This window comes from Pteronotus mesoamericanus, unplaced genomic scaffold (assembly GCF_021234165.1).
Source record: "Pteronotus mesoamericanus isolate MK-2021 breed Mesoamerican mustached bat unplaced genomic scaffold, CSHL_Meso_final scaffold_99, whole genome shotgun sequence".
NCBI lineage: Eukaryota > Metazoa > Chordata > Mammalia > Chiroptera > Mormoopidae > Pteronotus > Pteronotus mesoamericanus.
Window position 1 is genome coordinate 645,509 of NW_026555330.1, and position 26,581 is coordinate 672,089.

Below are 26,581 nucleotides of genomic sequence, written 5' to 3' on the forward strand. Positions count from 1 at the left end.
CTCAATAGGATATTTTCCCTCTATTTTTTAATACAGGAAACAAGTACACTTATACTATTTTACAGAAAAATAGTCAATGGGTATTAAACTTTAGAAAAGTTATTCAAAACTAAGTTTTCAGTTCTTACCAATATTTTTACATACTTACAACCTGTGTATTTATTGTTATATTCTCTTTTCAACTCATTTATATTTTGAGTCAAGATGCATAAACTAAGGAGAAATTAGGAGTCTCTGTTGAGCTCCAGTTTCCTAGTCTCTTGGGTGAGACAGATAATACTGGTTGCTCCATGGGGACTGTGTCATGAGTGGAAGAATAGATAGAACTGCCATCAGGAGGGTGGTGGCTGTCATGGATCAAGAGTGTGCTTTGACCTTCCGCACCTAAAAGTTCTCACCACAGTAGAACCTGATTAATTTTGAAAGCGCCAGCAAGGATGGCGCTCCCTTTTGCTGAAAGCAGTGTTCCAAGAATTGTCATAAGTCTTGATCTCTCCTCTCTTTCCTCCAGGCCTGTTTTGTGAAGAGAACATTGATGACTGTGCCAGGGGTCCCCATTGCCTTAATGGGGGTCAGTGTGTGGATAAGATCGGGGGCTACAGTTGCCGCTGCTTGCCTGGCTTTGCTGGGGAGCGGTGCGAGGGGGACATCAACGAGTGCCTGTCCAACCCCTGCAGCTCCGAGGGCAGCCTGGACTGCATCCAGCTCACCAACGACTACCAGTGCGTCTGCCGCAGCGCCTTCACTGGTGAGGGCCTCCCCAGATTGCCTGCCCGCTCTGCTTGGGGGGTGGGCGCCCTTCAGGAGGAGCCTGGGACCCGAGTGACACCTCCCAGACCCAAGGGAAGCCTCTCACACAGGAAAAACTAGGCCAGCTTCATTCAAGGGCCCAGTTTTTTTCTTAGCTCAGTGCTCCACAATTATTGTAATCAGTCGCTACCTTTTGTTTTTCCTGAGACACATTTTCTCTTTTGCTACACATTGATTTTCTATATGTGTATGCATGTATATGCATATATGTGCTATGTATATACACATATATAGTATAAACATATATGTTATACACACATAGCATATATATAGCATATATGCTAGACATACACATACAGTATACGTGTATATAGTGTTATATATACATAGCATATATATATAGCACATATGCTATATATACACATATACCCATATAGTATATATACATATTTCAGAAATATAAAAAAATAGAAGAACTATAAAGAATAGAATGTTGGGAATAGTTGAGCAAGATAACATTTTTCAGTTGTGGTGAAATGCACGTAACATAAAGTTTGCCATCTTAACCTTTTTTTAGTGTACAGTTCAGTGATACTAAGTACATTCACGTTGTTGTACTACCATCACCAACATCTGTGCACAGAACTCTTTTCAGGAACCTTATACCTAACTCTAGTTTCACCACTCTGCCTTCATGTGGCACGTAATGACTTGAGTAACTGAATAGTCACTGCTACTGTGACCTTCTTTTCACCTCTGGGACCCAGAGATGCTTAGGATCTTTCTCAAGCTTTTTTTCCCCCCACATCACAGAGCATAAAGATGACCAAGTCCAGTCTCAGAATAGGGACTTTATCATAGGCCTTTACTAGTTACTTCTCTAAAAGGGAAGCTTGGTGACTTTTGGGGACTAAAACAGTTGTGTCTGTCTAAATGTGGCAGTATCATCAGATACTCAACTTAGAAATTTGTCTTGCATCTCTAGGGTCATTTCTAATCATATACTGTAGCAGTATTCCTTGAGAATTAGATAATAGGCTATAGTATTCACGTTATTAATAATTTGGCAAGTTGGACTCTGCTACATTCTAAGCCCATCTACATGTCCTTCCTTCCAATTTTAAAGATACGTTACCTTTAAGAACTTTGGAATTTTATGAAGAATGGGAAGGATTTTGCATAATGAAAAATGCCTGGGTGCAGTATCAAAAGAGAGGCATACTTTTGTGAAAGCCATACCTATCGAGGTAGCACTGGACAGAAAGAGCACGAACAATCTGTCTACAACCTCATATTAGCCACGATGTGCTTGTAGAACCAGAGAAGCAATGAGGCCTCCTGTTTTTTTGTCACCACTGAGGGTTCCTTTATCTGGAACAGTGACAGGTACTTACAGAGGAAGGGGGAACAGGTGAAGTGAGGAACGGAGACCACCTTGAATTAGAGTTCCATGGCCAGGAAGTGATGGTCGCGCATTCTCCACACTTGTTTGTAATTGTCATTGATTGTAATTACTGCGGGATGCTGTTGAGGAGATGGACACTGAGGGACCCTTGATCCCTGAGCCCTGTGTCCATGCGATGGCTGCGCTCGTGATGGCTGGGGCCGTGATCCAAAGAGACAAACACCGATACTTCTTAACTCTTAGTTCTGGTTGGCCGGGAGTATTACTCTGGATTTCCCTCTTAAAGCCACCTCTTCCCTTCTACGTGACTGCAAGGCTAAAGGTGCCTGTCTCCTGCTATTTGCCAAGCGACCCCAGCTGTGTCTCTCTGTCTCCCCCATGATTTCAGTTGCTTAGTTCTCTTTATCTTGGAGCAGTGGGAAAATTAATGCTGAGAAAGTCGAGCTATATTTTAAAGCAGTGGCAATCAGGTTACAGAAAGGCTAAGAAATGATTGAAAAGATGAAAATTCTCTATATATTGCAAATCACCATTTATAGGTATTTGGCCTGGGGTAGCCTCTCCTGTGAACAAGACGATGTTAACAAAATGCAGTAAACAGTTTGTTAAATATTTCTTTTGACTTATGAAAGCTAAGTGCCTTCGGAAAAAAAGCTGTGTCCTTTTTGTGTGTGGTGGTTTTAAAGTCATTTTTCATATCCATCCTGGTTCGTGCGTCAGTTGGGAACATAGGCCATGTGTGCTTAGAGGGTAGACAGGACAGGTGAGGGGACTGGCCTGAGCCAGGAACGAGTCGATCACTTTGAAATCCAGGGAGTGTTTTCTTCATCATCTCATGTTCCCTTAGGCCTAGAACCGAACTCTCGTACCTCTTACTCTACCTCCGTACCTTTGGCTAGCTCACATCCTAACAGCGTTCTGTTCAGTAGCTTGCAGTTACTACTTCTGCCTCTTAAAATTCCTCTTCATTTTCTGCTTTGAGGTCGTCGCTGTGAAACTTTCGTCGATGTGTGTCCCCAGAAACCTTGCTTGAATGGCGGGACTTGTGCTGTGGCCAGCAACATGCCTGATGGTTTCATTTGTCGCTGTCCCCCGGTAAGTCCATGTTGCCTGCTTCAGGAGCATGCTGTCTTTCATACAGTCCGACAAAGCTGAGCTCAAATCTGGTCTTTCCAGGTTCTATGGGGGAGCTTTCTTGGTGGGGAGGTTTCTTGATTTTAGCTCCTTCAGAAAAAGGTGCTTGGGTTTTTCATGTAGAGCTGTTAAGATACTCCCAGAAACAGCAACCTCCCTAACCTCTGACTGTTGATCTTCAAAAGCACCAAGAGAAACCACAAGAAGTGGTGGAATGTGCCCTGGAAGAAAAGACTGCTGTCTCTGGCTTCTAAGTCCTGCGCTTCAGGGTCATCTTGCTGCCCAAATTGGGGCAGGGTTGGTTGGAAATGCGGCTTTGCTTACATTCTTTAGCAGGGGCTATTTGGGAGCAAGCTGCTCCTTAAACTAGAAAGAAGCCTAATTTTAGCCATTTGCTGTGCAAACTCTTTTGCCATTGCCAGAGGCTGAAACCTCCCTAAAACAGAGATCACTGTGTGTGGGGTGACACCAAAAGGAAGCCTGTGCAGTAACCTTGACCTGGGCTAAGCAGGAAGTATAAGAATGAACTGACATAGGCAGATTTTTATTTACCCAGAGCTCCTGATATGATTCATGAATTCCCATAAAGCCATTATATTATACAAGTGATCTAATGATGGCTAGGCAAGTGCTTACAGGTACAGTGTCACCTATGTCTTATCCCACCGTGACCTGTGGGCTTAATTTGAAAGTGATCTTTTAAACTGATGGAATTTACATCACTCCATGGAAGCTCCAGCTCTGCCCTACAGGTTGACTTGAAGAGGTCTCTTCCTAGAGTTTGGTTCAGGAGCCTGCATGGAGGGATCTTAGCCAAGTGTCTCGTCTTTACCTCCCTAGAAGTATGGCAGAGGGGCCTGGGAGGGGAAGGGGGGCATGCCCTCAAGAATCGGCCCATCATCCGCATTTGTTCACTGCCTTCCACAGGGATTCTCCGGGGCAAGATGCCAGAGCAGCTGTGGACAAGTGAAGTGCAGGCGAGGGGAGCAGTGTGTGCACACGGCTTCAGGACCCCGCTGCTTCTGCCCCAACCCCCAGGACTGCGATTCAGGCTGTGCCAGCAGCCCCTGCCAGCATGGGGGGAGCTGCATCCCACAGCGCCAGCCTCCATATTATTCTTGCCAGTGCCCTCCGCCATTCTGGGGCAGCCACTGTGAACTCCACACCGCCCCCACCAGCACTCCTCCTACCACCTGTCTTAGCCAGTACTGCGCCGACAAAGCTCAGGATGGTGTCTGCGATGAGGCCTGCAACAGCCACGCCTGCCAGTGGGATGGGGGTGACTGTTCCCTCACCATGGAGGACCCCTGGGCCAACTGCTCCTCCCCACTTCGCTGCTGGGAATATGTCAACAAAAAGTGTGATGAGCTGTGCAACACAGCCGAGTGCCTGTTTGACCACTTTGAATGCCAGGGGAACGGCAAGACATGCAAGTAAGGGTCCAGGGTCCCTGGAAGCTGCGGGAGACTGTCACTAACACAGCCCGGTTTCTTGTTCTTGCTCCTAACCACTCCAGTGCTTCAGCGCGAGCTGCCTCTGCCTTTCAGACTGGTGCCCCGAGGCCCTCTTCCTGGTGTCAGCCTTGTCCCATCGCACGCTGCCCTGTGCTCTCCTTTGCTGACAGAGGTCCAGGAATGCTCATTGTACAACTACCCTCTCTCTGCCTATTTTTGCCTTCTCACCTGCTGCTCTCGTGACCTTCTGGGGAAATCACTTTTGGAAGTGGTGTAACCCACTCTCAGGCAGCCTCTCACATAACCTGCCTGCAGGATGGATGGAAAGGTCTGTACCTCTGTCTCTTCACCTCATGCCTTTCCCTAAGACTGGGTTTCCCCAGCTAGATTTATCAGGAAGCATAAGGTAGATTAGGCCACTTAACGCTCCTGGTCTTCATTTTGCAGTTATAGGGTGCTTTATGGTTTATACGGTAACTTTCCTTTTAGCTGTCCTATTTATCTTGACCCCGATAAATTCTCAACAACCTTGTGAGGCATAGATATTGTTAATGGCCTTTCACACGTGAGGGAACTGAGACCTGGGAGGTTAAATTGCTTGCCAAAGCACGTACGGCACTTCCTGACTCCTCACGTCTTTTTTCATTGAGCTAGCGTGGCAAGTTGTACCAAATGGTGTAACTACCAAGGGGTGGGAGTCGGGGAGGAAGTATAGGTAAAATGGTTTGTGCATCATTTAGGTTTTGGGTCTCAATTTCCTTTTCCCAGTATTTGAAAGAGGCTCTACAAGTTAGATGTAGTATACTGTATGGGACACACTCCTTCCTGCCTGCCTTCCATAGCTGAGATTTAGTCTTGACTGGGAAAGAAATAGGCCATATCGACACGGCCCTTTGTATAGCAGCTCTTGATGGTTCAGAGCTGTAAATCCAGGCTCTGGAAGCGCCTCTGAGAGGCTCCTTTTACTTCTGGAAGTCCCTTGTTACCTCACCGGGGGTAATGGATATAGAAACGGAGGAGGCATGAACCAGGTTACTTTTCCTTTCAGGTATGCAGCTTTGTTTGTACAGCTGACTCAGAAAGCTGATGAGCTGCCAGGGGGCCCATAAGCCCATGTGGTATAGTGACCACTGTGTTAGCTCTCATTCAGGGAGCACTCTCTGATGCTGTGTGGCATAGGCTCTATGTACTCTAAGATGGCAGGGATAGGAAGTTCAAGGAAGGCTTCATGGGGCATTTGGGGGTCTGATCTGGGCCACAGAAGATGGGTAGGCAAAAATCCACAGTAGCTCCCCATGGAAAACCAGATAGAGTTCCAGTCTCATCTGAGCTCCTTCCCTTCTGTGCCCCCTGCCTAGGTATGACAAATACTGTGCAGACCACTTCAAAGACAACAACTGTGACCAGGGATGCAACAGCGAGGAGTGTGGCTGGGATGGGCTGGACTGTGCTACTGACCGGCAGGAGAACCTGGCAGAGGGTACCCTGGTTATTGTGGTGCTGTTGCCACCTGAACAGCTCCTGCAGAATGCTCGCAGCTTCTTGCGGGCACTGGGCACCCTGCTGCACACCAACCTGCACATCAAACAGGACTATCAGGGGAACCTCATGGTCTACCCCTATTATGGTGAGAAATCAGCTGCCATGAAGAAGCAGAGGATGACACGCAGGTCCCTTCCTGAGGATCAAGAACAGGAGGTGGTTGGGTAGGTTTTTGGTTTCTGAACTTCTTACAGCTTAATTTTATAAAGCTGAGCACTTCAATACACAGAAGAAGTCATAAGTGAACCTATAGAAATGCAAATTCAGGCAAATAGAACAGCCCACCAAGTAAAATGAACATGTGATCCCAGTATTTATATTTAAGGGTAAAGATTTGCCTTGATCTTGGGGTCCTGAAAGGCGGTCTGGAGCAAAGAGGAGGTAGAATGTCAGGAAGCCTCTTCAAGTGCTAGGATCTTTAACCTTTTGCCAGGGTTGCTTCAAATCCGTTCAGTTGGACTCCTCTTTTATTTTAATTGTTGGCTGCTCAGCTGTGTTGCCTATGCCAGAAAGCTTGGACTCAGCCAGGCCAAGGAAGGTAAGACGTCCTCTACGTAGGAATTAGGATCTATATTTTAATTTCTGAGATCTTTCTGGAGGAGGCAGCATCACAGAGGGGAGAGGCTGACACTGAAGGTGACGAAAGAAGGCTCATGCAACCCTTTCTAACTGCGAGCTCGACTGGTACCCTGTGTTCCTCACCATTTCCCTGTCTCCTCTTTTCCCTTGGCACCCACAGCTCTAAGGTATATCTAGAAATTGACAACCGCCAGTGTGTTCAAGATTCAGACCAGTGTTTCAAGAACACAGATGCAGCAGCAGCACTTCTGGCCTCTCACGCCATCCAGGGCACCCTGTCATACCCTCTCGTCTCTGTCTTCAGTGAGTCACACACTGCGAAGGGGAAAGTATGGGGAGACAGTGTCACCTGGGGCAAAGAGAAAAGAGCACACTTTTCAATGTGCAGCTCTTTGTTTTCCAGGGTTGGGGAGCGCAAAGCTGCCCTCTAAGTCAGTTTAAAGCCAATATTGAGAGGTTGAAGTTTTATTCAGCACTTTTCTTCTCATTTGCAATGTTAGGTGAACCATCGAGTCCACCACGCACTCAGCCTCTCTATCTCCTTGCCATTGCTGTTGTCATTATCCTGTTTATTCTGCTGCTGGGGGTTATCATGGCCAAACGAAAGCGGAAGCATGGCTCCCTCTGGCTTCCCGAAGGTTTCACCCTTCGCCGAGACTCCAGCAATCACAAGCGTCGTGAGCCAGTGGGACAGGACGCCGTGGGGCTGAAGTAAGATGGTTTACCAACAAGCCACGACTCACAGTCGTAATTAGCAGGGATAAATCAAAAAGCAGATCTTTTTGAGTCATGATTTTTCATTCTGAGCTCTGGCCATGCCACAGTATCGCACTTGACCGTAATTCTGAATACCTACCAACTAACCGTGTGCTTCTGTTCTGTACATACTGAATATTATCGCATTGGTGCTCAGCTTCTGTGTTGAGGCACACTTTTGTTGCAAGCTCTTGATCAGCAAGAAAGGAAAGGATGTTTACTCAGGTAGCGGGATATAAAATACTGTGCATTCGTTCTGGGCCAAAGCCCCTAAAAGTCTGAGTATAGCAATGAGGGTGTGTCACAGTGAGAAAGTATTAAAATCCACTCTATTAGTTGATGATAGACCTCTGCTCTTGTTTTTCCCCTTCATAATCCTGGCATATCAGGAATCTCTCGGTGCAAGTCTCAGAGGCTAACCTGATTGGTTCTGGAACAAGTGAGCATTGGGTCGATGATGAAGGGCCCCAGCCAAAGAAAGCCAAGGTAAGCTGGCCGTCATCGGCCATTATCTGGTCGCATTTCAACTTCCGTCCGAGGTAGCTGGTGTGTCCCAAATGGGAGTAATAGTCTTTATACAAAGGGGGATCAAGAAAAACCAGAATCCCTCTGGAGGATGGGCGCCTTGTAGTACAGGCTTCCCCTGCGAGGTGAGTGTTCTAGGGACCCATCTGTATCAGTGCACCCCTGCTGGTGGTGGTGTGAGAGGCTGCTTTCGGCTTCAGTGAATTTTTTTTTTTTAAGATTCTTTCAACGCCTTTGCCCATTTTGTAATGGGTGATTTACAAATAGACCTGCCCACACCATGCTGAGTGTTGAGCAGTTTTTGACCAAAAACAGCATGACCCCCAGGCCCCACCCTCCCAATTTACCCAATCTCCCCAAGCAACTTTTTTTTTATTTCCCTGGATGAAAGAGTCCTCAAAGGGAAATGTTTTGCTGATGTGAAACAGGTGAAACAAACAAACAAAAAAACAGCAGAAGCACTAAAAGGCATCAAAACTGATGAGTTCAAAAACTGTTCTGAGCAGTGGAAAAACCATCTTGATAGGTGTGTTGCATCAAAGAGAGGGTACTTTGAAGGTAACTGAAGTTTAAACACGTAAGAATAAATACACAATTTTTTGTAAATAAATTTCGGGTTTTTTTGGGTCCCCCCTCGTATGTTGCCCAGGCAGTGGCTATCCCAGGTTGTCATGAAAGGCAGGAATCTTTAGGTCACTGATGGCCTTGGGTTACCTACGTGTGTTTTCAGTAAGAACTCTAAAAACACAAACATGCTTCCTTCCTGAAAAGTGCCATAGATGGTAGTTGAATAAGGGCTAAGGTGTGTAAACAGCAATTTCCTGCATGGCTACAACTCTTCTTTATTCGGTCTGAGCATTTCTCCTCTGGAAGAGAAGGTTTTCACCTTCTCTTTTTAACAGTGGGAAAAAGCCAGTGACCATTGACTTCAGAGGCTCCTCAGCCTGAGCCCAGGAAACTAAAACAATTTAGCAGTAAGCAATAGATTGGGCTGAGGCTGATGTGAAAAAGGAAACCACCTAACTGTAGCCATACTTGGCTGGGGTACGTATGCATCCCGTGGATATTCCAAATTAGCTTGAGGAAATGAATCTTGTAGTATAGGCAGGCAGTGCAGCACAATGCTTAAAAAAACACTGCTTTAGTTACCATTGGAATTGGATTCAAGTCCAAACTCTGCTACTTAACAGCTGGCAAATTATTTAACCTCTTTGTACTTAATTATCCTTATCTGTAAAATAAGGCTTTTAATGGGGATATTAATAATTCTTTTCTGTGTGAGTTATTGTGAGGATTAAATATAGCAATATGTGTAAAGTGCCTTACCTATTTTCTATCACATACTAGATATTCAATGAAGAGTAGCTGCTTCTCAAATTATAATAATAATTATTGCTCAACAAATACTTTCTGAGTGCTTGCTGTGTGCTGGGCTCTGTGTTCTTACAGGATGGCAGCCTTGAAGCAGGCTTGTCCCCTGTTCCTGTGATCCTTACAGTCTAGTGGTAGTGACTGCTGGGTAGTCCCAAGTGAGTTAAACAGTCAGTTAAACAGAAGACCAAAGTGCCTTGTAGGACCAAACAAGACGAATTAAAGTCTAAATTCATTTGAAGGGTAGGTAGGAGTTAAAGAATTGGGAGAGACCCTGCCAGACAGGAAACAACATGAGCGAACACACAGAAGCAAGAAAGTGGCGTTTCGGAGATCTACAAATAGCACGTTAGGGAGGTAAGATAGGTCACATGTTAAGGCTGCAGCCTACAGTTGAGAGAGTTGTACAGATGGCATAGGACAGGTAAACAGAGGCCATATCGCGAGAGCCATGGGAGGCTGGCGTGGACACGAACCTGGAGGATGAGAGTAGGAGTCGGGAGCAAACTGCGTGGGAGATTAGGAGGAGTGGCGGGAGGTCTGGATTCGCTCCGTGTCCACAGATCCTGGTGGTGGGCCAGGCCGAGAGCAAGAGTTGTCTTTCCCTGTCAGGCTGAGGATGAGGCTTTACTCTCCGAAGATGACCCCATCGATAGACGCCCATGGACGCAGCAGCACCTCGAAGCCGCAGACATCCGTAGGACACCATCGCTGGCTCTCACCCCTCCTCAGGCAGAGCAGGAGGTGGATGTGCTGGACGTGAATGTCAGGGGCCCAGGTCAGCACCCCAGCTTCCCCCTCTCACGAGGCTGGGCCTGCCCTTGGTTTTGGGTTGTTGGTCCTGTGTTTGTCCTACTTGGTGATATGCCCCCTGCCACTTCCACAGACTCTAACTTAGCTTGGAGAAACTATGAAATTATGAACTTATATGTAGAAATTACAAACTAATACTAGAAAAAAGGGAAGGATTTCACATCGTTTCATATACAGTGTGCTTGGGAACAAATAAGCTGTTTACATGGGCAGGCTTTCAGTATGATAGAAAAATTTTATCCCAAAGCAGGGGGGTAGAGCTTTAGTTTAGTTGATACCTTAGTGCCTATAATTCTATTAATATTGAATATTTTAAAATGTCATCCATTTTAAAATAACATAACACTTAGCAACTTGAACAGAAAAGCTTATTTAACTTCCCCTTCTTGCCGTCTCATTACTCTTCTGTTCTTGCTTGTCTCATTGTTCTTTACAGAAAGGGCCTCATCAGAGGAAGAGTAGGTGGCCAGTTACCATAAGAAGTGCAGGGATTTTTTTCCCATCAGGATGGCTTTACTCATATTGAACTATCCTGACAATAGGGTTAACTGAATATTAATCTTTTTCTTCCTTGAGCACTCTTTGGGATTTTCCTTTCCTATAGATGGGTGCACCCCACTGATGCTGGCTTCCCTCCGAGGAGGCAGCTCTGATATGAGTGATGAAGATGAAGATGCCGAGGACTCTTCTGCCAACATCATCACAGACTTGGTGTACCAGGGTGCCAGCCTGCAGGCTCAGACAGACCGGACTGGTGAGATGGCCCTGCACCTGGCAGCACGCTACTCGAGGGCGGATGCTGCCAAGCGTCTCTTGGATGCAGGTGCGGACGCCAATGCCCAGGACAACATGGGCCGCTGCCCTCTCCATGCTGCAGTGGCAGCTGATGCCCAGGGTGTCTTCCAGGTAAAGAACGTGAGAAGCGCTGCATCCTTATGCATCTGAAATGTCTTATTTTTGTTAAGGCACTTAATATCGCATTACATTCATTCAATAATTCTTTGAGAGAATAAAGCAAATGGTAGAGTCATGTTTGTTCGATGGGAACACAGAAAAAGGAAGGCAGGCAAATTGACCTAATTAGCTACAGCCAGATAGTGATAGAGCCAGCAGCAGATAACACCAGTCTTCTGATTCTTGATCACTCTGCTTTTTTTTGATATGCCAAAATGCCTCCCAAATGAGTAGATTATATGGGAATGATACCTGTTATGAAGACTTCGATAGTGTCAGCTTCTGCCTGTGGGTTTATCACATGAGTTCACAGTATTCCCCTTGATGCCCTTTTATTTTACCCTTATGAGGAAATTGGATGCTTTCTGTACACCACAATTGAGGTGGTGATATTTTCCCACAGCCCTCTTCTTTCTTTAGAAAGGAGAACTTCTCTTTACATGGGGCAGTTGTCTGTTGAGAACATGTTTGTTCATTCATTCATTCATCCATCCATTCATTCATTCAACAAACATTTGTTGATTGACCATGGTAGAAACTTGGGCACAGAAATAAGACATTTCTTGCCCTCCAGGAATTGACATGCAGCCTCAGCTATGATGCTCTTGTTTCTTTTCAGAGTTTCATTATATTCTTTATCCAGGTGACTCTGTTTTCTGTACTTTCTCCTCTTCTAGATTCTGATCCGCAACCGAGTAACTGATCTAGATGCCAGGATGAATGATGGCACCACACCCCTGATCCTGGCTGCTCGCTTGGCTGTGGAGGGGATGGTGGCAGAACTGATCAACTGCCAAGCAGATGTGAATGCGGTGGATGACCATGGTAGGGGCAAAGCAGGGGTTGGGATTCTTACCTGCAAAGCATCCTCCAAGGAGCAGGTTCATTATATGATCCTTAAAGACCCGTCTCAGATCCTAATCCCCTCATTCATTTATTTGTTCCTCCTTTTAACATACTGAGCTCAGAGGACTGTGCAAGTGGAAGATTTATAGATGAAGATGGGAAGGGGGTGTTAGTGAGGGGTTTTGGACCTCAAAGCGAGTCTGTGAAATGTTTGTCAGTGTAAGTTGAATGCCATGCCAGTCTTGACACAAGGACTTATGAGAGCTGAATGCACTGGGGTCTGGTAGACTGGTAGATGCTCTAAATTTACATTCTGGCATGTAATACGTAAGTAGGTCATTGTCTTCAGTGTGTGACAGGGTATCTGCCATGGGGAGGATGAGGGTTCCATAGACAAATGACGCCTTCTGAAAGCTAAGCAGCCTGTACTGAAGTATTCCTAGAACAGAGAGCTGATTTCCTGCTGCTCTCTGGGAAGTTCCTTGTACAAGTCATGATGCTCCCCTACACTAAGAGTAGGACATGTCCTACTCTGTCTGTTTATACGAATGTTTTTTCTTGCAGGAAAATCTGCACTTCACTGGGCAGCTGCTGTCAATAATGTAGAGGCAACGCTTTTACTGTTGAAAAATGGGGCCAACCGAGACATGCAGGACAACAAGGTACAGTCCTGGCTCTGAGCTGGAGGGCAGGCACAACGGTGCCCAGAACACAAGCCCCCCCGTTTCTGCCACAGCTCCTCATGATAGGTATAAACAGAACTGGAGGCAGGGTGGACAGGACCTGGGTCCAGAGAGCTTGAGGAGGGGTATCAGGCTTATCCAGAGAAAGGTCAGAGTTGAGCTCCCAGTCTCCTCAGCACTCAGTCTGATCCAGGCTCTTCTGTGATAACTTGGGTGTAGCCTTCTGGTCTTTCTCGTCTTTGGCATTCCCCTTTCTGCTGTTCTCGGTTCTGCTCACGCTCACTTCCTTTTCTCTTGCTTGTTTTCCTGTTGCTCTTTTTTGAGAGTTCTTGGACCCCAGGTTTTTTCCTGTTTGCTTTTCTTCCTCTGTGTTTTGTGTCCTCTTCCCCTCCTCTGGCTCACCTTTTCTCTTTTATTTTCTCTTTTCCCCTAATTTAGGTCTTTCTTGTGCATGGTTTTTCTCTGCGTTCTTTTATTTTTTTCCAGCTCTGTACCTACTTTAGATTCTCCCCTCCTACCTTCCTTATTTCTAACTCTTCTTCTCTTAGAACCCTTTTCTGATAAGCTCAGTGCTCTTTAAGTGAGTCTCTGTCTCAGTGGCATGCTTTATTTCATACACTCCCACCTAAGAAGATGCTGTCCTCAATTGGCAAAATTGGTTCTTGGGGTGGAGTGAAATAATCTTACTCTTTTTATGTCTAAAGCATAGATATCCACTCAGCACATAGCTAGATACTTAATTTATTTTTGGCATTAAAGTTTCACACAGGGAGGATGTTTGGAAAAAATGTCTACAGCGGTGATAATGGAAAGACTGCAAAAACACTGCTGTATTTTTGAGCGTCATTAATATGTGCTCTTTGTGGGCCTTTCCGCAGGAAGAGACACCTCTGTTTCTTGCTGCCCGGGAGGGGAGCTATGAAGCAGCCAAGATCCTGTTAGACCATTTTGCCAATCGGGATATCACAGACCACATGGATCGTCTGCCCCGGGACGTGGCTCGGGAACGCATGCACCATGACATTGTGCGCCTCCTGGACGAGTACAACGTGACGCCGAGCCCTCCAGGCACAGTGCTGACTTCTGCCCTCTCCCCCGTCATCTGTGGGCCCAACAGGCCTTTCCTCAGTCTGAAGCACACTCCAGTGGGCAAGAAACCCAGACGACCCAATGCCAAGAGTGCCGTGCCCACCAGTCTTCCTAACCTTGCCAAGGAAGCCAAGGATGCCAAGGGTAGTAGGAGGAAGAAGTCGCTGAGTGACAAGGGCCAGCTGTCTGAGAGCTCAGTGACTTTGTCCCCTGTCGATTCCTTAGAGTCTCCTCACACATATGTTTCTGACACCACATCCTCTCCAATGATTACATCCCCGGGCCTCTTACAGGCCTCACCCAACCCTATGTTGGCCACTGCCGTGCCCCCTGCCCAAGTCCACACACAGCATGCACTGTCTTTCTCTAACCTGCATGAGATTCAGCCTGTGGCTCATGGGGCCAGCACTGTGCTTCCCTCAGTGAGCCAGCTGCTGCCCCACCACCCCATGGTTCCCCCAGGCAGTGGCAGTGCCGGGAGCTTGGGTAGGCTGCATCCGGTCACTGTGCCGGCAGATTGGATGAACCGCATGGAGATGAATGAGAGCCAGTACAATGAGATGTTTGGTATGGTACTGGCACCCGCTGAGGGCACCCCTCCTGGTATAGCTCCCCAGAGCAGGCCGCCGGAAGGGAAACACATAACCACCCCTCGGGAGCCCTTGCCCCCCATTGTGACTTTCCAGCTAATCCCCAAAGGCAACATCGCCCAACCAGCCGGGGCGCCCCAGCCTCAGTCCAACTGCCCTCCCGCTGTTGCAGGCCCCCTGCCCACCATGTACCAGATTCCAGAAATGGCTCGTTTGCCCAATATGGCCTTCCCCACTGCCATGATGGCGCAGCAGGATGGGCAGGTGGCTCAGACCATCCTCCCAACTTATCATCCTTTCCCGGCCTCTGTGGGCAAGTATCCTACCCCCCCTTCACAGCACAGTTATGCTTCCTCTAATGCTGCTGAGCGAACGCCCAGTCACAGTGGTCACCTGCAGGGTGAGCATCCCTATCTAACACCGTCCCCAGAGTCTCCTGACCAGTGGTCAAGTTCGTCACCCCACTCTGCTTCTGACTGGTCAGATGTGACCACCAGCCCTACTCCTGGGGTTGCTGGAGGAGGTCAGCGGGGACCTGGGACACACATGTCTGAGCCACCACGCAACAACATGCAGGTGTATGCATGAAAGAATCTGACTCCGGTGTAGGGACAGAACTGCCTATAGTAAATGCTGCTGTGGAGCAAATGAAGGTCACCCAAGAGAGAAATGAAGAAATCTCTGGAGCCAGCTTCTGGAGGCAGAAGAGAGGAGATGCTCTTACCTTCCCGGTAAGGCAAGGGAAGCCTTTCATCTGCTTCACTGGATATTTGCAGAGTTTTGAGAGAGAATGACTAGCCTCCTTTTACTCTCTTGCCCATCAAGCCAAGTTTATGGATTTGCAAGATAAATACAAGACTTGGAACCATGTTTACTCTCTTATTTGGAGACTCGGGTACATGCCCGTTGTATCCCAGACATTCTTGCAGCTCGGACTGCATGTTAAGCCCTGGGGGCTTCTGCCATATCCGTGAAGAGATTCTACAGTAGAGTCCTATTGGGAATTGTGCCCTGGAATCCTAGCTGAATTGACCTGTCTCGTCATCTTCGCTTTGGAAATGCTTTGACTTTGGTACTTTAAATTTTGCACCTCTCTGTGGTTGTAGCCCCACCAGCAAGTTATAGAGCTTGGCCTTTGCGCCTTTAATCATTCCTGCTCTGGAACATAACTGCTGCTTCCTTTCCCCTCCTGTTTTTTAGTGTCCCTGGAAGTCGCACAGGGTTTACTTTGGTTATGGTTCTCACCATAAACCTAATTTGTTTCTTTAGAAATGGACATACTGCTTTCTACATAATAACATTCCCAGAAGAGGAGCAAAAATATTTCTTTGAGCCCAGTTTGGGGACAGCAGATCCCTTCAAGAGGCTGTGCCTAATTCTCTGGCCTGCATGCAGGGCTTCATGTAAACCTTACAGGAGGAAGGATGAGAATCATTTGTTTCATCTATGGGCCCTCAGTATGAAGTTTTATCCTTGGCAGTATTGGTACTATGACCCCCTTTAAAAAAACAGATGAAGATTTGGAATGTTGGAATGACTAGGAGCTAAGCTAACGGATGTAGCAAGTGTTCCCACTGACAGGTCCCTTGCCCTCCCTGCCAAGCAGTGTGTTGACTCCAGTGTGAAACACGTTTGTTTGTTCCAGATCTGAGTGCTCTTGGGTACTTCCCTCAGGCCTCTAGCAGATAAAGCTAGTCTATATGATGAGCCTCTCCTTCCATCAGTCCTCACAGAAGAAAATGTCTCAAATGATACTCCCTCACCTTCTAGCATGGAACTTTCCTTGGCTCAAGAGCCCATTATGGTTGTCTTCCCTTCACCAGGTGATCAGTCTCTATTCCTGATTGATTCTCTTCCTGATCACAGGCCTGTTCACCAGTCTTCCCTCCACATGGTATGGTTGGAGTTACTGGTGCACCCAGTAGCTCCTCACTGAACACAGGGATTTTCAAGTGCAGGGAGTAGAATGTTGGCCTAGTTTTCTAGGGTCAAAGCAGTCCTATAAGAAGGTTGGAAAGGGAGGAACTATGAGTCAGCCTTGCTATTTTTTGGTACCATTTCATTTCCTTTAAAGCAGTCATGACATCTCTTTGTGGGTAACTACCAAGAGACATTTTCTTTCCTAGAGTCACCTTCTAGATGATACTGGACAGTTAACAGACTCACTCTCCTTGCCATCCTCATGCTCAGTTTGGGATTGCATCTCACCTAAGTCTGCTCTCTGTATTTGTGGCCTTGGCAACTTCCTTGACTCTTTGTCAAAGGCAGAAGTATTCTAGTTAACACTAGAAATGGGAAGACAGCAGTTTTGCCCCCTTCCTCCCCAAGTCAGCAAATAATTGGTCCTCTTGCCACACTGTCACATATACCTGGTGCTATGATGTCATGATGCCCGGAAAATTAGTTTCAATGGCATATTTGGTGGATATTAATAGGTCAATTGCCTACTCTGTTTTGGTTTGAATAACAGCCTTCATTCCTACCTTGGCTGGCAGTGTTCATCAGTGCTTCCCACTCACTTGACTGTCTGTGGCCCATGTAGAAGCCCTGTGTGTCTGTTAGCATGGCAGTCTACAAGTGATTTTTCCAGTTCTGCCACGTTCACAAACCAATGAAAATAATTAGTCCTCTAATGTAAACAGATTGTTCATTGTGTGTTTTATTCTCTCATGTGGCAACTCTGCCAGCCCCTTTCATAGTATATTACGTTTTGTCATTCTAAATGCTCTCTATTCTTGGGCGCATCTGTTAATTCACAGGTAGGAGAACCTATGTGCCTGAATCGTCATGGACCTCACCACATGTGCCCAGCTCTCTCACCTATTCCAGCCCCACTTACTAGAATTACCAGCCTCTGATCCAGCAGCTTGGACCTTGTATAACCTCCTCCCTCTCCAAACACAGTGTAGGCCTAACTTGCTTTTTTCTAATTGTGGAATCCTTTGCGTTTAGGGGAAGGGAAAGTGAAAGCTGCCATTACAGACTACAGGCTTCATTGATGAACAGGAAGATACTGTCTTTCAAGCATTTGTCAGTCGCTTAGATGTTAAGGTCCCTTGAGTTGTATCTAATCCATGAAAAGGTAGGATGGAGACTCACTTTCTCACTTGGTTCTGAATGGCAGACTAACCCTTGAGGAGACACAGCTTTTGTGCCATGTATAGGTCAACCCCCCATTTTTGGTTTATTTTTATAAAATTTTTTATTCTGTCATCCTTTGGGGATAGATTTTTTTTTGTTCATTTGTTTATCTCTTCTGTTTGTGTTAAGCATCATTTTCTGATGGTAAGGGAGGTAGAGGTTTGAGGGCAAGAGAGACAGAGAGTTAAAGATTTTAGTGTAAGTAATCAGATATGAAGCTCAAGTCCATCATAGCATCTTACTATTAAACTTGCTAGTTCATAATTCTTGCACAGAAAAGAACCAAAGGTGTAATGTATTGTTGGCAGGTGGTTTGGGGAATTTGGCCTTAACCAATACATTGAATGTGTGATGTCTGTTTGATAGGACATGCTCTATTCCCTGAGGCCCATCCCTAACTCTGGTACTGCAGCTCCTTCCTTGTGTACATTTCTCTTAAGAGTGATATTATATCTGTTTGTATGGGAAAACTAATAACCAATAAAATGACTGCATATTCCTAACTATACGTAGTAAGGAAAATGCACACTTTGTTTTTACTTTTCAAAGTTTCATTCTAAAAGTAGTTAAGATGAAATTTATATTAAAGCATTTTTATCACAAAATAAAAACAGTTACATGTCAAGCTCAGTGGTGTGGCAGTTTGTATTTCCTTTTCCCGCATCCCTGGCCTTACAGTGATTCACCGCACAGCATTTGCTTAGAGGGAAATCCTTTTCATTCGGAGTCCCACAGGGCCTAGCACTCGGCCTCACCCTTTTTTTCCCCCCCCTTTAGGCAGATCATAAATAAATGCTTTTGAGGAAGACGTTCCTGTCAAATAGGAAGCATCACAAGACTTTTCTGTGCACTAGCTGGCGATAGACAGTTGCTCAGGACGGAGTGCCTTCCAGTGAGAGTGGAGGGTGTTTGCTACAGGCAGAACTGAGAATGAGGATATAACCAATAACATTGATGGTGCTGATACCTAAACCATTAGTTTGCAAAATTATCCTTCAAATTAAATTTGTAAACTTAATATATACAATTATAACATTTTGCTTGTAAATATGTTAGCAAGTTCATTTATTCATTTACTTGTCAAGTAAACACTTGAACACAAATATTTGATATTGGTGATATCTGTGGCATTAGCAGCCTTCCATCAACTTTAGTATCAAGTTTATTTCCATAGTAAATTTGCAGGAACTACTGAGTCACATGTACATGATAGCAGTATTGTTTTTGAATGACCTGAAATTTTAGGCTATAGTTCAGTTAAGAAGCTGATGGATCCTTATTTAAGTTCTGCAAAATAACATTTGAACACAACTGCCAGCCCATAATGGTTATCCTGGGAGTGTTATCATTGTATATAAAACACACTTGAGTCTCCATGTTGGATTTTGTAATAGTGTGGAAAGAAAATGAGTTTGAGAACTAAGGAATGCCTTGCCCAGGCTAGTCCTCTGCACACTGGCCTCTCAGAGCTGGACCTGCCTCTTCGGACTTTGGGAGCTCAAAATTGCTCCATGGGAACCTGTTCTGGTGGGTCTGGGCTGCTGGCCCCCGCCCATATCCTTCGCTTTTCACTGCAAGCCTAAAATCGCAGCCCTTGATGGTGTGGGGAGAATCCCGGGCTCTCCCAGCCATGAAATCCAAGGAAGGAGAGCAGGCTGGTGGTCCAGGTTGTCGTGGCACAGCTGGAACAGCAGGTGTGGACACCGGCCCTGGACATGCTGGGGCAGGGACAGTGCTTCCGTCAGTCGTGCAGCTAACAAGCCTCCTGGCCCAAGGGGAGGGGGGGTCCTCTTTCAGAAGGCGATGAATGGGCCAACTGTCCTTGATGTCCAGGGTGCAACGGGCAAGGGGGGAACTGCAAGCTAGTTACTGCCCCTGCCTCTGCCTCTGTAAGTGCTCCCGGTAAATACTGCCACAGGCCAGCTCTGTGAGTGGTCAGGCGATTCAGCTCATCTGATGGCATTTTTAAAATAAAATAAGGATCAAGTGCTTGCAAAAGCCCTAAAGAGAGAGAGGGTATATGTGGTGAGTGTGTGTGTGTGTGTGTGTGTGTGTATGTGAATACTGTGTGATACAGAGAGGGTGTTCAACTTTCCCTTCCTTTGACTAAGAGTTTAGCAAGACGCATTGAAAAGATTTGCACCAGTCGAGTCCTGACTGAAAGTGTGGGCAAGCTCAAATTAGGGTAACACAAGAAGGGTTTATTTACAACAGGACTAACTATGAAGCACGTACATGAGGAGCAGGGGAACCTTGGCAGCAGTGCAGAATGTCCTGGCCGGCAGCGGCACAGCTATTACCCCGTAGGTCCAAAGGGACCAAGGTTGGGAGAGGTTACTGACCCTGGAAGGAGAGGGTCCCAAAGGGCAAGTTATGTCCAAAAGAGCTGTGTGACTTCCGTGGGGGGAACACAATGAGCCCCAGGCTCCCTCACTATGAGGAAGCCAGGTCATAAAGACCCTGTTCTCACTCTCCACCCTGGACCTCCTGTTTGCTGAATCCAAGAGGAAGTCTGAAAATACAGGAGCCTGTTGGATTTCACCCATCGATACAGTCAGCTTCCTGGGGTGGAGGGCTCGGTGGAGAAAGGAAGCGAGTGGATCTGATGGTGCAAACACATCATTATCTAAAACATTCTCCCTCTAACTGTAACATTTCTAAAAAACTTCTACTGACAGCCTTCCGTTGATGTGTCAGGGCAGGGGATGCAAAGTAAAAGGAATGACGTATTGATAATTGGGATTTAACTTCTTTTCCTGATCTACTCACTAGTGTTTCTTCACTACTTTGGCTTGTTTCAAGCACCCAAATGGGAGCCATCAGCAGCAGGACAGATAAATTATGGTACCTCCATTCAATGGAATGCTGCACAGAAATGAAAAAAAGAAAAAGCAACTCGGACAATTGTCATTGACATAACATTGAGCAAAGTAAGGTAGACACAAAAGAATACACTCTGTATGATTCCATTAGGTAAGTTCAGGATGAAGAACCCAGTGGTAAGTAGATACCTGAATAGTGGGTGCTTTTTTGGGGAGACGGTTCTTGACTGAAAAGAGGGCAAGGAAATCTTTCTGAAGTCTGAGGAAATCTTGACCTGGCTGGTGATCTCATAAAATTTCCTCAAGGTTTGTGCATTTTACTATTGTACGTTATACTTTGATATAATATTGGGTTAGTCAAAAAGTTTGGTTTTCTCTGTAAGATGGTTCTAGTAGCTCTGAGTTGTCTTTAACTTCACGCAAAGCCATTTTGTTAGATTGTATTGCGACAGGTGTCATATCAGCGTGTACTTAAAAAAACATCAAAATTGGTGAATTTTTTCATAGGCATTTTAATATTGAAGATGGAAGGAAGCATGCAACATTTTTGGAATATTATACTTTATTATTTCAAGAAAGGTAAAATTACAACTGAAATGTAGACGAAAGAAAGATTTGTACAGTGTATGGAGAAGGTGCTGTGACTGATCGAACATGTCAAAAGTGGTTTGCTAAGTTTTGTGCTGGAGATTTCTCACTAGATGATGCTCCATAGTTAGGTGGACTGGTTGAAGTTGACAGTGATCAAATCGAGACATTAATTGAGAAGAATCAACATTATACTACATGGGAGATAGCTGACATACTCTAATTCAAGTCAATAAAGTTACTGGTGAAAATGAAAAATGTGTCATTCATTTTATGGAAAAAACTAGACAGGCTTTTGGCCAACCCCAACTGACAAATATATAAATACCTAATATCATAAAAACAATATATTTATATATAATTTGTTATAAAATTATAAAATGTTAGTATTTTATCATGTTTGTTTCAGACATTTAAAGATGATACAATACTTATAGCTTTCTATACTTCCCTCTCTAGTTCCATTTTCCTTCTTTTCCCAGTTACTTTTCATAAGTTTTGTTTATGAATATTTTTTATTCTTAAAAGCATTATTATTTGCAATATTTATTTATGAAGAAAATGTTTTCAAATTCAATTGTATAAAATGTGGGACTGCACAATTGCGAGAGTAACTGAGCAAGGCCAGCCTGTTGGCCGGCTGGGTGGGATTTCTGGAGTCCAGCTGGATAATCCATATCTGTCTGCATCTTGCTTGTTGTTGGGCATTGGTCTGACATAGCCTAAGTATGTGTGGAATTGATTCTGGGTTCTGTAATCCAGCGGGATTTGCAAGACTCTCACTGTGAATCATCACCTGCTCTTATGTGCCTATTTCAGACAATGTAGGCTGAGCGAACGCTGGGCTGTAGGCATTCGGTTCCTGCCTCCCTCTAATGGAATTGTCTCATGTCTCCACCGCCCTCCTCCATGTTTTTTTCCCTTGACTCTGGAAAAGGTTTAAGAACATGGACCTAGCAAATGGTGGACACCAACCACTAATCATGCTACACCAGAGTCTGTATTACTGTGACAATTGCAAGGTCTTACATATGAAAATGGGAAAGGAAGAAGAGAAGCTGCCTGCCTCTGAGGTTACTTAGACTATATACCTGGACAGCCTGAGAAAACTTTCTGAAAAACTACCCTAAACCATTAGGAATTCATTGAATAAAGTGATGTAAAATTAGTTCATAGAAAAACCTTTGTTATAAACAAAAAACGATCTGGGGATTAATTGAAGAGAAGATCATAGTTACAATAACACACGCACACGCACACGCACGTGCGCACACACACACACACCCCACTACACGCATTTCTCCTCCACCCCACATAAACACAGCAATCACCTTTAAAAAAATGACTAACTGAAAATACTACCAAATATCCCCTATTCCTGAAAAGGTAAGTGACTGCTGCTTCTGTATCAAGTACAGTTTTAGCTCTGCTCTATTTCTCTCCTTCCCATCTGCTAGATGAAAAGCATGGGTACGTCGGATCATGCCCACAGCGTGACCCTCAATTCCTTGAACCCATCTCACCATCACCTAACACATGTCCGATTCCCATAACAAGCCCTTTCCTACTGAAACCTGCGTATTTCCCCCCAGGTGCAGTCTTCCATGCAGCAGAAAAACGTGAGTGAATCTTGCCTTGTTTGACTCTGAGGGTGCTCCTGGCGGTCTCTGACAGACAGCCACACAGGCCTGTGCTCAAGTCCAAGACAGAAAGATTCCCATTTTAACAGCTTATATACAGAGCACTGACTGTAACAGTGAGAGTTTATGAATTTATTTCAAAAGTATCTGCCACATTCACAAAAATTAAGCCTGTAAGAAGCCATGAGAAAATCTCAGAGTTTCAAAGAGTTGTTATCACACAGTTCTCATTCCACATAGCACTATCAAATTGGAAATAAAATGTAACCATACTCCTATATGTATGAAAATTAAAAAAACTTATGTCAGTTATTTAATATGTTAGAAGATATTTAGAAACTACATAAAATATCAAATAATACCACTTTTTGAAATGCTAATTACTAAAACTCCTGGAAAGCAACTAAAGTTGTAAATGCAGAAACTCTAGCCTAAATACTTACATCATAATGCAAAGACTGAATCAGTAACCTAAGCATTTTATTTAAGCAGTAAGACAAAGAACCACAGACGAAATCCAATGAAATAGAAACTGGAAAATAATCAAGATAAGCAGAAATTAGTGAACTAACTGAAAAAATAGTAGTAGAGACAATTAAGTTAGCTAAAAGTTTGTTCTTTGAAAGGCTTATAAAAGGGAATATTCCTGCAAAAGCCAACAATAAAATTATAACAAAAGTACAACTCACAAGTATAAAGGAAATAAAAGTGGGAATTTAGGGCAGACACAGTAAAATAAAAATCATGAATATAAACAAATTTATTCTAATGTATAGATTTTTTTTAAAAAAATCAGGCCTAGGTACTATACTAGGTAATTTCTATTGAAGATAGTCCCTATAATAAACCTTCCAGAGAGTTAAAAATAAAAAACTCCTCAACTAATTTTATGAGTCTAACATAACTTTGATAGCAAAACCCTACAAAGATAATACAAGTAAGGAAAATTAAAGGCCTATCCAACCTATAAACAAAGATGCAAAAATTATAAATCAGTTACTACCAAACTGAAACTAGCAATGAATATTGTATAAATACAACATGGCCAAAAAATTTTTCTCTCAGTAAAGAAAGAATGGTTAACATTAGTAAATCAGTTAATAGATGTCACCAGTTCAAGGAGAAGGCTCACACACCATCATTTCAATAGGCTCAACAAAGTATTTGGTAAAATTAAATCTTCATGGTAAAAATTATGAAATGTAGCAACAAATTAAAAACAGAGAGAACTTCCTAAAACTAATTAAAGGTATCTACCACAATCAACAGCAAAGCTTATACTTAATGATGAACTCATAAACTTGTTTCTTTAGTGTTAAGTATAATGCGAATTCCAGCTTTGATATATTCTGTTCGACTTGGTCTGGAAGTCCTACTTGTAGCCAGGAAAGAAAAAACAAAGACATTGCTTACAGACCATCTGACTGTACAGTCATGTGTCACTTATCAACGGGGATAAGTTCTGAGCAATGCACCTTTAGGCAATTTACTCCCCGCGTGCATCACAGAGCTCACTCACACACACCTAGATGGTAGACTTCCTGTACCTCCAAGCTCTGCAGTCTAGCCTATCGCTCCCAGGCTACACACCTGTACTTCACGTTCCTCTACTGAATACTGTTTGCAACTGTAACACAATAATAAGTCTTTGTGCATCTAAACATACCTAAACTTAAAAAATGTACAGTAAAAATAAAAGATAAAAAATGTTGCACCTGAATAGGGCACTTAACAGGAACGGAGCTTTCAGGACCGGAAGCGGCTCCGGGTGAGTGAGTGGTGAGCGAATGTGAAGGCCTAGGACATTACTGTATGCTACTATAGCCTTTATAAATCCTGTACATTTACACTACATTTATTTTTTAAAAGTAGATTAGCATTGAGCTACAACATAGCAATGGCTATGACATCAATAAGCAATAGGAATTTTTCAGCTCCATTGTAGTCTTATGAGACCACTGTCCTGCAAATTGTCCATCATTGACTGAACTGTCATCATGTGGAGATGGCTGTTTACATAAAAAAGTTAAAGAGAAACTATAAACTATTAAGACCTGTTGCCAATAAAGAGGACAAGAGAAACTTAAAAAAAAGAAGAAGAACATTTCCCATTGGTGATCTGCTGAATCAAACCCAATCGCGAAGAAAGTCATAAGCATTCTGGTTGTGGGATGCAGGAGTCATCTGTCGAGGTCAGGTGAGGAAAACTAGGTTGTTGAGAGGCTATGGATTTAGGGGCGTCTGTTAACTTAATGGAGAAAACTGGAGGAAAAAAACAGTGTAGCAGCTTTATCACCCGTGCCTCAGGGAGAATCACCCCGGAAGCATGCCGTCCTCATTCCTCATCCCAGCCTCAAATGTCTGGCTGAAAGCAAATCAAGCACTGACTGCAACTCCGCAATCTTGCCTTTCCTGAGTAGCAAATCTGACTTCTCCCAGCGGCCTGTGTGGATTAACAATGTAATGTCACTTAGCTCCAAACTCAGTCTTTCTGTCTGCTCCGTGATCAGGGGTCTGGGCTTTTAAATGTTTTCGCTTTGCTAACGGGCAATAGGTTAAGCTATCAGTAGAGGGTGCTGGAGAGAGATTGTAGGAGGAAAGGAAAGATTTTCCTTCCTGGTACCGTGACTCCCCGACAGGCGCCCCCCGTCCCACTACAGCGTCAGTGGCTTCTCCAGCCCCCAGCGTCTGCAGTGACGGCAGCCCGGGCATCGGCAGCCCGGGCATCCGCAGCCCGTGACAGTCCCAGGCACCCGCTTTTCCCAGGTGGTTTTGTAAGCAGGTTTTGTACTAGACACCCCAGTGACATACCTTCTCCAGTGCCCCAGGGTGCCTCCATGAGACACCTTCCTGGGAACAGCTCTCCCAGTACTTTAAAGGTCAGGTTTCTGGCAAAACCCACCAGAGCAGCAGCTCAGCCACTTTTCTCTGCCTTTCAGCAGACAAGGCTGTGCCTACAAGGCCCAATCTCAGCCTTGGAAGGAGGATAGCTCTTCCTTGGATGCGCTATTTCACCCCTAGGGGCGGAATCTATATCATACATCATATCATATAGCACATATCATATCATACTGTATCTGTTGTATTACGCAGTATATCCAATATTCCAATATCCTCCAGCTACCTTTACATTTTAATAGCCAATCTCTAATTATTCTAATCTTTTGTTATAGTTTTATGTTACATTTTCCTTCTTCAATGACTGCATAGTTTCTGTCTCCTGACTGAACCCGGACTGAGATATACAAAGCTAACTTTTGTAGAGAAATAAATTCTATGTTGTGCTTAGTTTTATCCTAATATTAATAAGACAGAGCTATTTTCAAATCTGTATAATTTTCTTTAATTATTTTCTAAGAGGGACATAATGAATCAGGATGGACATCTCAAAAATGTAAGCTATTCCTTTTTAACTTTTAGGGGGGAAAAGATAGAAAGGGACAAAATACATTTGTGGAAGGTTTTTTCAATGCAAGTAAAAAACTACTAACCACATTTAACCTACTAGTACTATCCCTTCAATGAAATATTTGAAACACCAAGCTAACCAGTCAACCTAAAGATTAATGATTCCAAAACATATTTAATTTTCTCACCTCAGAATATAGATCAAAAATTGTATTAAAACTTTCTTTCATTGTAAAATATAACATAGAAAGAAGCATAACAGTTTTAGAAATGGTTTAACAAATATGAGTATCAAGTGCAAGTGTTCAAGAAATATATTACCAACACAAACACCAACCACACCTTGCCCCTCCCCCAGTCCTCATGTGGCCTCTTAAAAGTAACAACTCTCCTAAGAGTCTATCAATTATTTCTTGATTGGTTGATTTTAATGCTCACCGGAGGATATGTTTATTGATTTTTAGAGACAGAGGAAGAGAGAGAGAGAGAAA

The 26,581-nt window shown here is 44.3% G+C and overlaps 1 protein-coding gene across 2 annotated transcripts in view; it reads left to right on the top strand.

Annotated features, from left to right (window-relative positions):
• NOTCH2 (notch receptor 2) overlaps positions 1 to 18,244 on the top strand; it is a 160,401-nt gene extending 142,157 nt beyond the window's left edge. For both annotated transcript variants that reach the window (XM_054564807.1, XM_054564809.1), the window contains 12 exons: positions 512 to 748; positions 3,138 to 3,250; positions 4,217 to 4,722; positions 6,102 to 6,449; positions 7,025 to 7,167; positions 7,365 to 7,575; positions 8,010 to 8,106; positions 10,129 to 10,294; positions 10,934 to 11,235; positions 11,961 to 12,108; positions 12,694 to 12,791; positions 13,691 to 18,244. In XM_054564807.1, the coding sequence (XP_054420782.1) occupies positions 512 to 748; positions 3,138 to 3,250; positions 4,217 to 4,722; positions 6,102 to 6,449; positions 7,025 to 7,167; positions 7,365 to 7,575; positions 8,010 to 8,106; positions 10,129 to 10,294; positions 10,934 to 11,235; positions 11,961 to 12,108; positions 12,694 to 12,791; positions 13,691 to 15,079 (3,758 nt within the window). In that variant the 3' untranslated portion in view covers positions 15,080 to 18,244. The remainder of the gene's footprint in view (positions 1 to 511; positions 749 to 3,137; positions 3,251 to 4,216; positions 4,723 to 6,101; positions 6,450 to 7,024; positions 7,168 to 7,364; positions 7,576 to 8,009; positions 8,107 to 10,128; positions 10,295 to 10,933; positions 11,236 to 11,960; positions 12,109 to 12,693; positions 12,792 to 13,690) is intronic.
• Positions 18,245 to 26,581: the final 8,337 nt, after the last annotated feature.